Genomic DNA, 15,251 nt, shown 5'->3' with positions numbered 1-15,251 from the left:
ACGGGCTCCACGGCCTGGGAGAGGGACGGGAGCCTGGGCCGCTCTCCTGTCTGCAACCTCAGGGGACTTGATCTAGAATTCCTGACCCACAGAGCCCACGCCAGACAACACAGATGCAACTGCCAGGCGCCACCAGGCTGTGGGGTCGGGGCGACACAGCGAGAACACAGAGGGTGGCCCAGGCAGCAGACAGAGCCACGTGCCCATGTGGAGGGAGAGTTCTGAGAGGTTCTCACTGCACAGAGGGGCAGCTGGAGGCCGCAGTGGCTCCAGGAGCAGCTGGGAGGGGGAGGGAAGGGGAGGTGAGACAGGAGAGGGAGCGGCACACAGAACTGATCAGATGGGGGCGGCTGGGAGGGGCCGGAGGTGATGAAGCAGCCAGTCCTGTCCACCCTGAAGGTCAAGTCCACAGGATCTGCTGATGGCCTCCATGGGGTGCAAGAGGAGCTGAGGGTGCTCCAAAGCTTGGGGCCTGAGCAGCTGTGGAACGGAGCCCCCCGAGTGCGTGGGGGAGGGGCTGGGTACAGCCCATCTTCTCTGAGGGTCCTGGGGAGCGCGAGTCTGGCTGGACTGCAGAGTGTGTGTGCGCAGGCAGCGGGCAACAGCATGTGAGGGGTGTAGGCCAGGGTCCCCGAGGGAAGCAGATGGGAGCCAGCGGGCAAGCAGGAAGCCAGCGAGGGGGTGCCCCGGAGAGGGCTGGCCCTGCTGGGGCTGCTGCAGGCACAGGAAGGGGACAGAGGACGCCTGGCGCCAGCTATGAAACGGCCCAGGAGCGGCCAGGAGGAACAGAGCCCTGCAGGGCAGCTGGAGGGGTGGGGGCGGGACCGGCGTGGCTGCCAGGGCTGACAACAAGCCTGCTGCACTTGTTTTCCTTTTTGTTCTTGAAACAGGAACCAGAATTGATAAGGGGGAAAACCGCTTTCCGTGAGATAGATTAGATATTTAAACCTCTTTGGAAATGACCTCTTTCCCTAAAGAGTAACTCAATTTCACAAGTTTATGGTCCCAGGGAAGCCGCAGAGCCAGTACCGAGAGCTCGGGCCAGCAGGGGGCGCTGCGAGCTTACCGCCACGTCCAGCGCCGCAGGCAGGCCGCCCGTCTGCACCCACGGGTGGACCTCGTGCAGCTCCTGCCTCTGGCCCTCGGTGAGCCACGGCTGGGACTTCTGCAGCAGCCTCAGCTGCTCTCTGTCCTCCTTCAGAACCGTGTCCGCGTCCCTGCAGGACACAAGTGTGCAGCGTCTGGGGCTCCAGTCTTTCATCTTGTGCGGACTTCTCCAGTCTGAGTAACGCAGCCTCAGACGGCTTTGTTCAGAGCCACAGAGACCACCCTGCTGCAGGACCCTTAACCTCCCGGCGGGTGACTGCGGGCACGGGAGCCCAGGTCAGGATTTTAGTTTACTCCAAGCTCAGCACGGGAGCCGGTGCCGGCAGGTGCAGGGGTTCTGCACGGGCCGGGCGGACCTGGGAGGTCCTGGCGCAGGGCACTGGGGACCCTGGGCCCCGCCTCCCTGCCGTCCTGGGTTCCCTCCCAGCTCCCCTTGCAGGGGCTGCGCTAAGGACAGGACCCACGTCCAGCTCTACAGGGTGGCCTGACGCAGACACAGCCTGGGCACAGAGCCTCCGACAGCTGTGATCCGGCCTCTTCGGCCCTGCACAGACAGACCCCCCCCCCATTCGCCCCACGGGCTCCCCGGCAGCAGCACGCAAGAGACGCTGGAACGAAGCCCTCAGAGCAGTTCACGTGAGGCCCCGAGGGGGACCGAGGCCTGCCTTCCTCACAGGCTGCAGGCAGCCACGCCAGGCTCCAGCTCACAGGGCCAGGCCGGCCCAGGGCCCACTCTCTGCCCCTCCCCAGCTCTAAGGCAGGGCTCTCAGAGGGCAGGGCACCCCGCTGGCCGCCCCTGTCTGGGGGATGTGAACCCCAGCCCTCCCCGCGCCCCCAGCAGGGGCTGAGTGGTTACCGGGCGGGCAGCTGGTAGGTCATCATGACGCTGTCGTCCGTGTCGGCCATCAGCAGCCAGAGGGGGTCCTGCAGGACGCACCTGAGGAGCTGCTCGCCGGCCCCCAGCCGCGGGGGCCTCGCTGCCCTGTGGTTATTCTCGGAGGAGTCGATGCTGCCGAAATACCTGCTGCTCCGGCTCGTGTCACTGCTGCCTTTAAGACACCGAGCGGCGGCAGGTCAGCCCTGGCCCGGGGTCCCGGCTGGGGCTCCCGACAGAGCCCCGGGAACCGCAACGCGGACGTCCATGAGTGCCTGCCGAGACAGCCGGGTCTGGCCAAGCGCACTGTCCGTGGTCCCTGTGCACAGAGCACAGAGGGGGAGGCGGCCGGGAGGGCGGTGGGCGCCTCCGGGGGCTTCAGAGCCGCCTGGCAGCTGCTGGTCAGTGAGGGCGCGCGGCGGTCCTCACCCACACGCAGCTCACTCAGGAGAGGGGACCACCGCCTGGGAGGCCGAGGGAGGGCCTGGCCCCGGGGCTGGCGGGAAGTGAACAGGGAGGATGTGGAATTCCGACGGAGCCGCAGGCGTGGGCTGCTTGGCCGCCCAGGGCCACGCCCGACCTGAGCCGACCTGAGCACGGGCGCCGGCCTCGTCCCTGCCGCCCCCAGCACCACACACCTGCCCCGCTCCGGGAGGCGTCGCAGCCCAGTGAGTCCGAGGCGCTGCTCCCGGACAGGGCAGAGCCCGCGGCCGAGCCCAGGGCGTCGTTGAGCAGGAGGTCGAGCAGGTCGCTGGACGTGGAGAGGGCGTCGCTGTTCGGGGTGTCCGAGGGCTCCTCCTGCTTCGGGGACAGAGCGACACTGCAGTCGGGGCCCCGCAATGACACGGCACACAGGGGTGGGGCATGGGCCGGGTGGGGCTGCGGGGGCTGCACGCGCCAGGTCCTCCCGGGACACAAGTCAAGGAAGGGGCCTGGTGAGCAGAGGGCACCCAGGCTCGTGGGGGTGGTGCAGGGAGACGGCTTCTGCAGTCCCCAGAGGCCCCTCCTCACAGTGGGTGGAAAGAGGGAGGGGCTTGGCCCGGGGAGAGCCCCTGACCCTCGCATCTTTGGCCCTGGGACTGTCGGCCCAGGACCCGGGACCAGGGCTGAGGAGCTGGCAGGTGGACGGGGAGACATGCCAGGGTCCACCCTGGGTCCAGGAGCCCAGGCCCTTAAGACTGCACCCGCCTGCAGGCCCTACAGACTGACGTCCCTGTGCCTTGTGGGAATAAAACCACAGCTTCAGGGCTGAGCCAGACTCGCCAGCCGCACCCTCAAGGCCCTGGGTGGAAACGGTGTCACCGGCTTCGGGGTGCAGAAGGCCCCGGCCGCCCCTTCCTCCTCTGCACGGACACCTGGGCCGCTTTGCCACCGCACTCCAGGGAGCCAGCAGGATGCCTGGCTCTGAGCTCACAGATGGGGGTGGGGGACCTAGGTATCCCCCACAAGCCCCCACATGGCCACTTGGGCTCTGCACCCACCACGAGCTGTTGCAAGGTGCGCGGAGCCCTCTCCGACGCGGTCGGGTAAACGGCACGCATGGCTTGGTGGAAAGCTCGGGGGTCTAAGAGCAGCCATGCCAGCCCGGGAGCAAAGAGCATCAGGAAATGCTTACGGCTGGAGGTGCCTTCAGCTGCCGGTCCCGAGACGTCGCAGGCTTGCAGTCGGGCCCCGTGGCAGCTGTCCCTGGGGTCCCTGTGGCCCCCACACCACCCTCGGGGGCCTCTTCCAGCTGCAGCAGGTTGAGCTGCAGGGGTGAGCTGCCGCGGGACTGGAACAGCGGGGGGGAGGCCCTGCCCCCCGCCCCGGAGGCCAATGGAGGCGTGGCTGGGGTGGCCGGACAAGCACATGGCGGCCTGGCAAACTCCGGCTGTGAGGCAGGGGCCGCCGGGGACTGGAGTACGGCGTGGCTGGGGAAGAAGGCCTGGGGCAGAGAGAGGGGATGGCTGGGGAGCACGAGGGCCATGACGGGGGCCAGCGGGGCCTGCACTGCGAGCTGGTACTGGGCGTCCAGAGGCACGGTGGGCACCGTAAGGCTGGCGTGCGGAGCCATGGGCGCCGGGAACACGGGCAGGGAGTAGGCGGGCACGGCAGGACAGCTGGACTGGGACGTGGCCGAGGGGGACCAGGCAGTGGCGTTGAGGCCCACGAGTGGCGGTCGCGGGGGCGCAGGCCCCCCAGACCCTGTGCTCTCGGACGAGTCCCGGGGCTTGGCCCGTTTACACTTCAGTTTCCTGTTCTTTCCGGCTTTTTTCCAAGACGAGTCTATTCCCGAAGCGTTCCTTAGTCCGGGGGAGGCTACAAGGTGGAGGAACCACCAGAGTGAACATCCCCAGGCCGATTCCCACTCCACCAGCTCCGGGAGACCCGGAGTTCCGCGTCCCAGGCTAGCCCAGGGCCGCCTCGGCCACCTCGGCACTCCTGACCTCGGTGAAGGGAGAACATGGCGGAGGGGGGGCCGAGCCTGACAGCTTGCGGGCCCAGCTGCTGACCGCCTTCTCATTTTCTAGTTTTACCAACTTTACCACGGCGGCTCCTTAAACATAGCCGAAGGCAGGTGGCCGGGAGGTGGGGGGCGGTGTGCTCCCGCCTCCACAGCACTGCGGGGATGCCCGGACCAGCCCAGGCAGAGGGGCCTCTGGCTGTGAACCACTGCCCCCGGGACGGTCCCGGCACGTGGGGCTCCTACAGTAGCTGTGATGGCCAGCGCAAGGCGAGCTGCCAAGAGGGTGGCGGTCCTGCGGTTCCGGCCCTCGGCCTGGAGTCCTTCCCGCGGGAAACCCGTGTCGCGGGGCTGCTGGCTAAGGCCCTGGGCTGACGGCCACGCAGGCCTGGACAGCGCGGTTCTGGTGCTAGGGGAAGCAGGGGCTCTGCATTGGCTGCCCACGGGGGAGGGGGCCTTCTTCTAAGCTCCACCGGGGTTCCCGGCAGCAACGCTGGAGCAGACGCCTCAGCTGGAGGGTGCAGGCACCCCCTGCTCTCATCCTGGGACAGCCAGGTCCTCGGGGGAGGGGCGTCTCCTGGGCTCACTAGTGCAGACCCCGGGGCCACAGGCCCGCGGCGGGGCAGGTGCTGTCTGTGGGTGTGGGCGGTGGCTGGGTCACAAGTGGGCTCCTGGACCAGAAAGCAAAGTGAAGAAGCTGGCTCCAGCCTGAGGTGCAGCGTCACGCCCCACAGGCGCTGCCCAAGGCGGGGGGAGCACCCAGCGCCAGGCCAGGCTGCCCAGGAGGGCAGGGCCTCGCTTGGGGCCCAGCGGCTCCCTCGGCACAGGCTCTTTCGGGGCTAATCGGCCGGTTCTCTGAGGCCCCCACGCCGTCACCTGGGCTGCAGCCACTGTCCAGAGCACCACGGCCTGGGACGTGGGACTCGCCCCGACGTGTGGGCCCCGGCGTGCAGTGCTGCAGAACAGACCGCGTGACAGCCGCTCAGACAGGTGTGCTTCTGATGGGGGGGACGCCTCAGACAGTTTGAAACTGGCACCTGGGCCTGGCATGTGGCGCAGCGGGTCAGGCCGCCGCCTGCGGTGCCAGCGTCCCCATGGGAGCCCTGGGCGGCCCCAGCTGCTGCACTGTGACCCGGCTCCCTGCTGATGGCCAGGGAAGGCAGGGGGAGATGGCCCGAGTACTTGGGTCCCTGCACCCACATGGGAGACCAGATGATGTTCTTGGCTCCTGGCTTCGGGCTGGCCCAGCCCCCACCGTTAGGGGAGTGAACGAGCGGATGGAAGACAGCTCCCCCCCCCCCCCCCCCGTAACTCTGCCTTTCGAGTAAGTAGATGAATCTTTTTAAAAGCGCGTATTTAACTCGGACATTGCACGCACCTCGTTCGCTGGACTGCCCCTTGGAGCGCTCCTGCAGGTAGTGATGGCAGTGGGACTGGAGGACGCCGAGCCGCCCCACGTCCCTGAACCTGTGCAGGAAGCTCTGCTCCTCCTTCTGCGTGTGCGCGGCCAGCACTTCCTTGGTGAGGCCCAGCGGCTTGAAGGGCTCCCTCTCCTGGCTGAGGCCGCAGGGCAGCCCGGGGCCCGCCAGCCAGTCCAGGGACTCGGGCCCACTCGCAGCGTCTTCCACCGTCTCTGCAACACAAGACCCAGGCCCTTCGACGCCCACCACTCGCGTGAACGTGGAGAACGGGCGTGCTCAGGGCGAGGATGGGAACAGGGCAGGAAGGGGCGGCGGGAAGCCCCAGCCCTCCTCCGGGACGGGCTGCCAGCACGCGGCAGGCCAAGGCGCCTGCGTCTTTCTGGGCCGGTGGGGAGACCACGCTCAGTGGGGGGTGGATGGGACAGCAGCAGGGTGGGGGTGGGGCGCTGGACTGAGTTTCTGACATGGACACGTCCCCTCACCAGCTCCCTCTCCCAGTGAGGAACAAACTCAGGATTTGCTTTACTCACACCTGACCCTGGGCTGCTCCTGGCCTTGCCCTAGGCATGGGGGGGAGGTGGGGGCCTCACCGTCCACCCTTCTGCTTCAGCACGAGCAGACGGCCGCCACCAGGGGCACCACGGCCCTGTCCCTACATGTTACGCTTCTGGGGTTCCTGGGTCCCCCATACCTTACCCAGCTATGGTAGAGATCTTCGCACTTAGATAAAGAAACGAGACAGCAGACACCTGCTTTGTCTGGGAGCCACGGCTCACCTAGCTCGGGCTGCAGACACCTGCTTTGTCTGGGAGCCACGGCTCACCTAGCTCGGGCTGCAGACACCTGCTTTGTCTGGGAGCCACGGCTCACCTAGCTCGGGCTGCAGACACCTGCTTTGTCTGGGAGCCACGGCTCACCTAGCTCGGGCTGCAGACACCTGCTTTGTCTGGGAGCCACGGCTCACCTAGCTCGGGCTGCAGACACCTGCTTTGTCTGGGAGCCACGGCTCACCTAGCTCGGGCTGCGGCTTCTTGTCCCCGACGTGCACGATGGTGCTGCTGTAGCTGCACTGGCTGGTGAGGGACACCACGCTCTCCGCCTTGCCGGGCAGCGCCAGCGAGCTCAGGTGAGCGCTGACCTCCGCGTGGCTGTTCACCTCGGGGGGCGACGCAGCCTCTGTGTGGGAGAACGGAGCCCACGGAGCACGGTCACGTCAGGCTGTGATGCGGCCCCACGGCACGTGAGCGCCAGACACAAGCAGGCCTGGGCAGTGCCAGCACCCACCTGCCCACCTCCCGGTGGGTGAGGGCAGACTGGCCAGTCGCTGTACCAGGCCAGTGCCCGTGCCCCCTTCAGGACTGGGACCCCCTGCACCAGGCCAGTGCCCGTGCCCCCTTCAGGACTGGGACCCCCTGCACCAGGCCAGTGCCCGTGCCCCCTTCAGGACTGGGACTCCCTGCACCAGGCCAGTGCCGTGCCCCCTTCAGGACTGGGACCCCCTGCACCAGGCCAGTGCCCGTGCCCCCTTCAGGACTGGGACCCCCTGCACCAGGCCAGTGCCGTGCCCCCTTCAGCACTGGGACTCCTCGTCTCTGGTGCTGGCAAGGCCATCGGCAGCACTCACGACATTCGTGAGCCCAGCTGGGGCTCGAGAGCAGCGGGGTGTGGGGCTGGGCACGGGGGGGGCCCGAGGGCTCCTCCTCTGAGCCCACAAGCCCCGCCTCCAGTTCCTGACTTTGAACTGCTTTGGTTGTCTGAGAAGGCCTCTACCCAACCCGTGCCCCGGCGGTCACTGGGAGCCACGGGAGGCGAGAAGGGCACTTGGGGACCTGGATGACGGCTGAGGCCACGGCCGGAGCTGTTACTACCGCACACCCACGGCTCGAGGCCACCGGATACCTGCGGCGTGCAGCCCGGGGCTGACCGTGGTCTTGCGGCTGGCGATGTTTGCCGGGAACTCGCACTTCCTCTTCAGCGTGGCGGCCTCACTGCAGCTCTCCAGGTACCTGCGCGGGCAGACAGACGGCCAGGAGGCAGGAGGCGTCACTAAGGGGCGGGGGAGCGGCCGCTGCGCCGCGGAGGGAGGCGCTGCGGAGGGAGACCCCGCGTACCTGATGACGCCGTCCAGGCAGCTGATCTGCTGGTAGGAGCAGGCGGGCTGGGGCCTACAGGCCAGCTCCTCGGGGAAGCCCGCCCGGGACGCGCTGTCCGCTGAGCTGTCCTCAGCAGCGGGGACCGCTCTCTCCTGGGCCGCACGACCACTCTGCAGGTCTGGAAGGCGACGAAGCGCCCCTTGCGTCTCATCCTCCTCCCCGAGGACGGACCCCGGTGCCCTAAGCCCTCCTGCGCACGCCCATGTTCTCAAACGCACCCCTCGGGGTGGGCGACCGTAACCTCCGTGGCCCCCGGGACGCCGTGCTGCGGGTTCTGTTCTGCTCCTGGCCTGACTCCCTTGTTTCCCTCAGAGCCCTCGAGTGACAGCCGTGTCCTGCACGCGACACTCAGTGTGGCCACCAGCACGCCCCATAGGCCAAGAACCCTGGTGACGGTGGCCAAGGAGAAACACACGGCAGGCCAGAGTATGGGCTCCGGGTCTCCACTCCCCCAGGTCAGAGGTCTGCGCACACTCATGTGTGCATGCCTGTGGGTACACGGGTGCATGTGTGTGCCCTGTGTACGTGGGTGTGTGCCCATGCCTGTGTGCACATGGGTGCATGTGTGTGCCTTATGTACATGGATGTGTGTGCCTATGCCTGTGTATATGGGTGCATGTGTGTGCCTTGTGTACGTGGGTGTGTGCCCGTGTCTGTGTGTTTGCAGGTGTGTATGTGGGTGTGTCTGCGTGCCTATGTATGTGGGTGTGTGTGCCCATGCCTGTGTGTGTGTGCACACCTGTGTGTATGAGGGTGTGTGTGCCCATGCCTGTGAGTGTGTGCACACCTGTGTGTATGTGGGTGTGTGTGCCCATGCCTGTGAGTGTGGGTGTGTGTACATGCCTGTATGTATATATGGGTGTGTGTGAACGCCTGTGTGTGTATGTGGTTGTGTGTACATGCCTGTGTATGTGGGTGTGTGCAGTCCTGTGTGTGTGTGCAGGCCTGTGTGTGTTGGTGTGTGTGCAGGCCTGTGCGTGTGTGTGTAGGCTGACAGCTTCCGCGCTGCAGGAGCGCACCTGAGCGGCTGAGCCAGGCCCAGAGCCCACGCTGTGCACTGCAGACAGGTTCATCCCACGCGTGTGTGGGGCAGGTGGCACCTGCGTGGGCGTCTGCGCGCTCAGCAGGCGTGTGCACACGGCCACAGAGCCCTGGGCACTCTCGGCAGGCTGGGTCCCGGGGGCCAGGCCTCCCCGCGAAGTCAGCGTGCCTCTGTCGGCCCTGCTGAGCCGGGACGGGGCCGCGGCCCACAGCTGAGCGGCCGACACCTGCCCCCGCGCGCAGGGGCCCGGCCCCCCTCACCCTGCCAGATGCCAGTTTTGTTGGGGAAATGCGGGGACTCCTGTCTGTTACCTGGAACACACGTTTTCTTTTGCTCTCCAGGCCCGTGAGAATGGTGGTCTCTGGCTTTGGCCTTGTCAGTCTTACAGATCTCCTTGAAGAACAAGTGAGCACATTAGTCCCTCCCTAGCCTGCCCCTCAGCGGGAACAGCCGCTGAGACGCCCCGTGATGGAGACACGCGCTGTGGCTGGCGGTCGAGGGGCACAGCTCCAGCCAGGAGGGGGGGCGGCCGAGTGAGCGGCCCCCAGGGCCCCTCCCCGCCCCCGCCCCCGCCCACTCGCTCGCCTGTTTCTTCCGCGCCCCTGCGGTCCCAGGTGCGGCCACTCACCGGGCTCACGGAGGCACGGACCGCAGGGGCCATGCGGCCCTCGCTCGCTGCCCACAGTCCACCTCCCCCGTACTCCTAGACCTCTCCCCAGGGAGAAGGGCACAGGGGACATACGGGCCTCCTCTGCCGAGAGTCCTCGTGGCCATTGCTGTCGCTGGAGGAGGTGTGGCTCAGCAGGTGCTCCTGGGACCCGTTGCTGCCCAGGCTCCCGTAGCCACTGGAGCCACTGTGGGGGACAGGCTGCGGGGACAGTACACAGAGCGCTGTGGCCATGGCGGCGGGGGGCTGGCACCACGCCCACACGCTCACGTGGAGCAGGTGCGTGCTGGTCTGCGGAGCGTGGCAGGGGTGAGGATGGGGGTGGAGTCTGAAGCCTGGGGTCCTGCTCCGCAGATGGACCTCCGGCCTCACTGGCAGTGCCCTGTCCCGGGCACAATCACCAAGGAGGTGCCCAATGGGGCGTTTGTTTAACCTGCTCATCAGCACACGGCTGGGCAGCTCACTTCTCTCCCGGGCTTTAAAACCACACACGATGCCACCACAGCTGTGCCACAGCCCACGTGGCTGGGGCCCCAGGGCCAGCACCGTGGAAGTTCGGTGGGGCCTGTGGGGGCTGAGTTGGGACGAGAGGCTTCCTCCGGGCTGCAGCTCAGGTGTGGGGGCCTGAACACAGGCTGGGAAGCAGGGCGCCGGGGCTAGGGCAGGCTGTGCCCCACGGGCCTCGGGCGCATCCCCGGACAACTGGCGCCAGGCCAGCAGTCGGGAGCCAGGGCTGGGCAGAGCCGACGCGCTCTGGAGGGCGTCGGGACGAGGGTGGGTGTCTGGTGCGGGGCACACGCACCTGCAGCAGCAGCCGATGGATCTGCTCCGTGAGCTCCTGAACGCCAGGGTGAGGGGCCTTCTCCTCTGCACACGGGTGGGCCGTGAACACGTCCTCATTCAGGGGACCCCTGCGCCGTTTGTTTGCTTGTTAGAGCTCTCGCTGGAGGCCCCTCTGACCGCTGCATGCCAGGGCCTCCCCTCCTCCCTGCAGCCCCCCCCCCCCCCCCCCCCGCCGCCACCCCCTGCCTGCTCCCCACTCTGCAGGAACGAGGCCCCTCCCACCTGGAGGCGGGTCACCCGCACCTGTCAGCCTGCCTGGGGCTCCCCTACAGAGCGCCCTCCTGCGCCACCTGCTGGTGGGAAGTGAGGATGACCTGGGGCGCCCCTGGGTGGCCCAGCCCGGGGGCCTGGGAGCACTCACACCCTGACTTTGTGCCTCCCGATGATGAAGGAGACCCTCCTGCTCCACGGGTTGATGAAGCTGGACCAGCTGGTGTCCAGCGTGATGTACTCGCCGTTCCGGGCCCGGAACCGAATGGGCGAGTAGTCGAAGGGCTGCCCGCCGGCCTGCAGGACTGAGAGGGCAGCTGTCAAGGCACCCGGCAGAGCCAACGCGCTGGCTGTGCAGAAACGAACGTTGAGCTGTTTGCTTTAAAAGGAGGGGCTGCTTCCGGCAGAGGATGCACACGCCCGGAGGTCAGGGACCTCTGGGGTCACCCGTGCAGGGCTGGGCTTGCCGGGGGACACCTGTCAGCACCTCCCAGGCCCTGCGGTCAACACCAAGGGCAGAGTCACGGGCTGCCATGAAGGACTCCAGCCGGCCACTCCCGCCTCCGTGCGGGACCCGCTGGCGCTGGGTGCACACGGGTCCCCGCGAGGGCCCACACAGCACGCTGGCTTCCGGCACACGCTGGCGGACCTACTCTTTTTGTGGATGGTGAGCATCAGCGGCCTGTCGCTGGGGTGCAGCTGCAGCAGCACAGGGCTCTCGATCAGGTCCTGGGGTAAGTAGCCCAGGAGGGGCACCGCCCTGCGGGGGAGAGAGCGCTCGTCAGCCCGGGCGGGCGCCACCTCCCGCACCTGGTAAAGGCAGGCAGACTCCCAGCGTGCCCGTGGTCGGGGCGGGGCCTCGGCGGGGCAGTGAAGCCGGGCAGCGCCTGCTCTTCTCCCTCCAAGACCCTCCCCTTCTCACGTGAGTGACAGCCTTGGGCAGGTGCGGCCTCGCCTGATGCCTGCTTAGATCCTGCCTCCTGCCCAGCTCACCCCACCCCTCCATCACTGCTCTGGCCACGCGTGCAGGCTGGCTCCTCCAGCTGTCGCCGTCACGCCTGGGGCCCGGGCTCTGTGCTGCTGTGCCTCCTCTGCCACGGTCACCCGCTCCCCCTCCGCCTCCGCGAATCCACGGCTACTCCTGCTTCCCCACCCCCACGGCGTGGGCCTTGCCCGAGGCGGGTTTTCTCCTCCTTGTCTGAGGCACGCTCTGCAGACCTCACGCTCTCCTCTGGACAGAATGGACGCAGTGCCCCTGGCGCCCTCCCAGGTCAAGGCTTGGCCGGAGGAGGGGCAGCAGCCCTGGTGTGCAGTGCCACGTGCACCTCCCGCCAACGCCCTGCTCTGCAGGAACACGAGACCCCGGGGCTGCCCTACGAACACAGCTCCCAAGCCCCACTGCCCGTGACCCCTGCTTGGCAGAGACGGGGCCCAGGAAGCCGCATCCTGAGACCGGCTCACCTCTGCCGCAGGCATCAGTGGGGCACACCGGCTGCCCAGAGCGGCCCTCCCCAGCAGGCTGGGACTTGGTGTCCCTGGCCCGCTGCAGACACTGGGGGAGACTTATCCCCGCAGCGGCCCCCTCTCAGGAAGCCCTGCACGCCAGCGCCTCCCCGCCTGCCTCCTCTCGTGTCCTCTGAGGCCGCGCCTCCTCCTCCACGTCTCCCTGTATCTGTGAGGGGCTGGGAGAGGGCACATCACGGTGGGACCCGCCCAGAACGTGGCTGCTGCTGACTCACGAGGCCACGGCACCTGCTCCAGCACCGTGGGCAGAGGTACGGAGGGAACCTGTTCCTGGAGCGGCCCCCGGCACGCTGGCTGCAAGACCGGCTTCCGTGGGGACCCTGCCAGTGGCATCTCCGCTCCAGTGCCAACGCTGGCCGCTGGCAGACACCCCTGCTGTGCCAGAGAGCCCTGGCACACACTTCCCACCCGGAGAAGCTTTTAGGGTAACCCTGTGGCTGCATCCAGGCAAATGTTTTACCAATTATCGGTCAAGTAAAACCAACAGGGCCTCAGCTTTAACGTCAGCGTGGAAGCTCGCGGGCCTTCGCCGAGGTGAGCGACGCCGAGACAATGCTGGGCGACGGAGCAGGGAATGGGAGAGGCAGAGCGCACGCTGCTCCCCACGCCCGCGGCAGCGAGGGACACTCACCTCTCATCCACGTCCTGGAACAAACAATTCGGCGTGTGAGTGGTGGTAAAGATTCTCTTTTCAGGAGGAATTCTAGGAGCTGAAAGGACAGAATTTTGCAGAGATTTCTGATCTGAGAAATGCGCGCGTAGTTACACCCGCTAGAAAGCGCCCCGTGAATTCAGAGCGCCCACGCGCAGAGAGCAGAGCGGGCCCTCCGCTGGGCGGCCCCAGCCAGCCTCCCGGCCTCCTGTGGGCAGCTCTCGACAACGAGCAAGGGCCACGTTGGCAGGAGCACGGGGCCACGTGGACATTTCTCTCAGCAAAATCAAGCGGGAAGGCCATCTTCATGCTTTCTGCGTGAGATGAGCAGTCTCAGAGGAACTATTTGTAGAAAGATGAGTCACGTATTTGGATTGGAAATTCTCAGCAGAGGGGGCTGGCGCTGTGGCGTAGTGGGTCAGGCACTGCCTCCAACGCCGGCATCCCGTACAGGCACTGCTTTGAGTCCTGGCCGATCCACTTCCGGTCCCCCTGCTTGATAATGGCCCGGGGAAGCAGTGGACGATGGCCCAAGTGCTTGGGGCCCTGCACTCCCACTTAAGGGAACCAAAAGCAGCTCCTGGCTCCTGGCTTCGGCCAGGGTTGGGCCGTGTGGCCATTTGGGGAGTGAGCCAGCAGATGGAAGACCTCTCTGTAAATCTGCCTTTCAAATAAATCAGTATTTTTTTTTTTAAAGATTTGTTTATTTATTTGAAAGAGTTACACACAGAGAGAAAGAGAGGCAGAGAGGGAGAGAGGTCTTCCATCTGCTCATTCACTGCCCAAATCTGCAGGCAGGAGCCAGGAACTCCATCCAGGTCCCCACATGGGTGCAGGGACCCAACTACTTGAGCCATCGCCCACTTCCCCCGGGAGCAGCAGACTAACCAGGTACCCTGACATAGGATGCACGTGTCCCAAGCGGTGGCTTAAGCTGCTGAGCCAAACACCACACAAAAAAATGCTTTCTAGAAAGACTGTAGATTAAACACAGTGCACATGGCCCAGAGGGGTCCCTGCGTGTAAGCCGGCACCGGTACACCTGATTCCAGGGAGTTCAGAACTGCGTGAACCACTGAGCTGCCGCTCTGAGAATACACAGGGTGACGAGGACCAAGGAGCCACCAGACAGTCTGCATGGGGACCGTGACATGGAAGCCATCAGGGCGACGAGGCCACACGAGGACCGAGGGGGCCGTGACATGGAAGCCATCAGGGTAACAGGCCACACAAGGACCGAGGGGGCTATGACACGGAAGCCATCAGGGCGACGAGGCCACGTGAGGACTGAGGGGCCACACAGCAGTCTGCACGGGGACTGTGACATGGAAGCCATCAAGTGGCATAGCGCCTGTGTCCTCCGGCACTGGGGGAAGAACCTGGGTTCTGTTTCCGTGTTGGGGCGGGGAGGTTCCAGGTGCAGGCAGAGGACGGCAGCCGCTGAGGCCGACTGCCTGGAGGGGTGCAGCGTGGCGGGAGGGCCAGCCAGGTGCAGGTGTGCACGGGCCGGTGGGGCGCGAGAGGCGCGCTGACAGACTGGGGCTCTGGTGCCGAGGGGCCAGGAGGCCGAGGCTCGGGGCGCCGGGCTCCCCGGCTCAGGGCTGCTCTCACTTGGTGGACAGGGCCCCAGGGGAAGGGCCAGCTGGCGCAGGCGGCATTACCTTCGTAGCCGGAGTGCACCCTCTCTGCCAGCAGCAGGCAGCTGAGCTGGCTCTCGGCCCCGGGCCGCTCCCGCACCTTGGCCAGGTAGGGCGTCATGCGGAAGGGGTGGTAGCGGATCTCGTTCTCATGGTTCTTCCCGACGCTGTGGGGTCACGACAGAAGCAACGCGTTTGCTGCGCCAAGCCCGGCTGGGGCGCCAGCTCGTCCCACGGGACGCAGCCCACGTGGAGGGGCTGGGCCTGGGCTGCCCCTCAGTCCCCCAGCTGCCCCGCACTGAGTCCAAGGGCCAACGGCTGACAGCGGGAAGCCATCCTGCCTTCTTCCAGGGCACCCGCAGACGGGAGGGGAGCTGCCCACCCCTAGGGACGGGAGGGGAGCTGCCCGCCCCCAGGGACGGGAGGGGAGCTGCCCGCCCCACCAGGGATGGGAGGGGAGCTGTCCACCCCCAGGGATGGGAGGGGAGCTGCCCCCCCCCAGGGATGGGAGGGGAGCTGTCCACCCCCAGGGACAGGAGGGGAGCTGCCCCCCCCCAGGGACGGGAGGGGAACTGCCCACCCCCAGGGACGGGAGGGAGCTGCCCCCACGTGAGGCCCTGGCCCCCTGGGGTCAATGGCCTGGAGAGAAGACTGGCTGGGCTCTGCAGAGGCACACCT

General features: G+C 66.8%; 1 protein-coding gene across 1 annotated transcript in view; it reads right to left on the bottom strand.

The window, feature by feature from the left end:
* The window catches only part of PER2 (period circadian regulator 2), a 35,003-nt gene that overhangs the window by 1,890 nt on the left and 17,862 nt on the right, over positions 1-15,251 (bottom strand). The window contains exons 7-21 of the mRNA XM_070071477.1: positions 14,598-14,740; positions 12,916-12,994; positions 11,414-11,520; positions 10,912-11,065; positions 10,510-10,618; positions 9,783-9,908; positions 9,352-9,433; positions 7,957-8,116; positions 7,745-7,851; positions 6,857-7,021; positions 5,803-6,057; positions 3,597-4,279; positions 2,620-2,782; positions 1,964-2,156; positions 1,067-1,217 (exon numbers count right to left, since the gene is read on the bottom strand). Of these exons, the coding sequence (XP_069927578.1) occupies positions 1,067-1,217; positions 1,964-2,156; positions 2,620-2,782; positions 3,597-4,279; positions 5,803-6,057; positions 6,857-7,021; positions 7,745-7,851; positions 7,957-8,116; positions 9,352-9,433; positions 9,783-9,908; positions 10,510-10,618; positions 10,912-11,065; positions 11,414-11,520; positions 12,916-12,994; positions 14,598-14,740 (2,677 nt within the window). The remainder of the gene's footprint in view (positions 1-1,066; positions 1,218-1,963; positions 2,157-2,619; positions 2,783-3,596; positions 4,280-5,802; positions 6,058-6,856; positions 7,022-7,744; positions 7,852-7,956; positions 8,117-9,351; positions 9,434-9,782; positions 9,909-10,509; positions 10,619-10,911; positions 11,066-11,413; positions 11,521-12,915; positions 12,995-14,597; positions 14,741-15,251) is intronic.

Source organism: Oryctolagus cuniculus, chromosome 3 (genome assembly GCF_964237555.1).
Source record: "Oryctolagus cuniculus chromosome 3, mOryCun1.1, whole genome shotgun sequence".
In the NCBI taxonomy this organism is placed as follows: domain Eukaryota; kingdom Metazoa; phylum Chordata; class Mammalia; order Lagomorpha; family Leporidae; genus Oryctolagus; species Oryctolagus cuniculus.
Note: the sequence above shows the minus strand (reverse complement) of the source record. Positions and strands in the feature narration are given on the sequence as shown.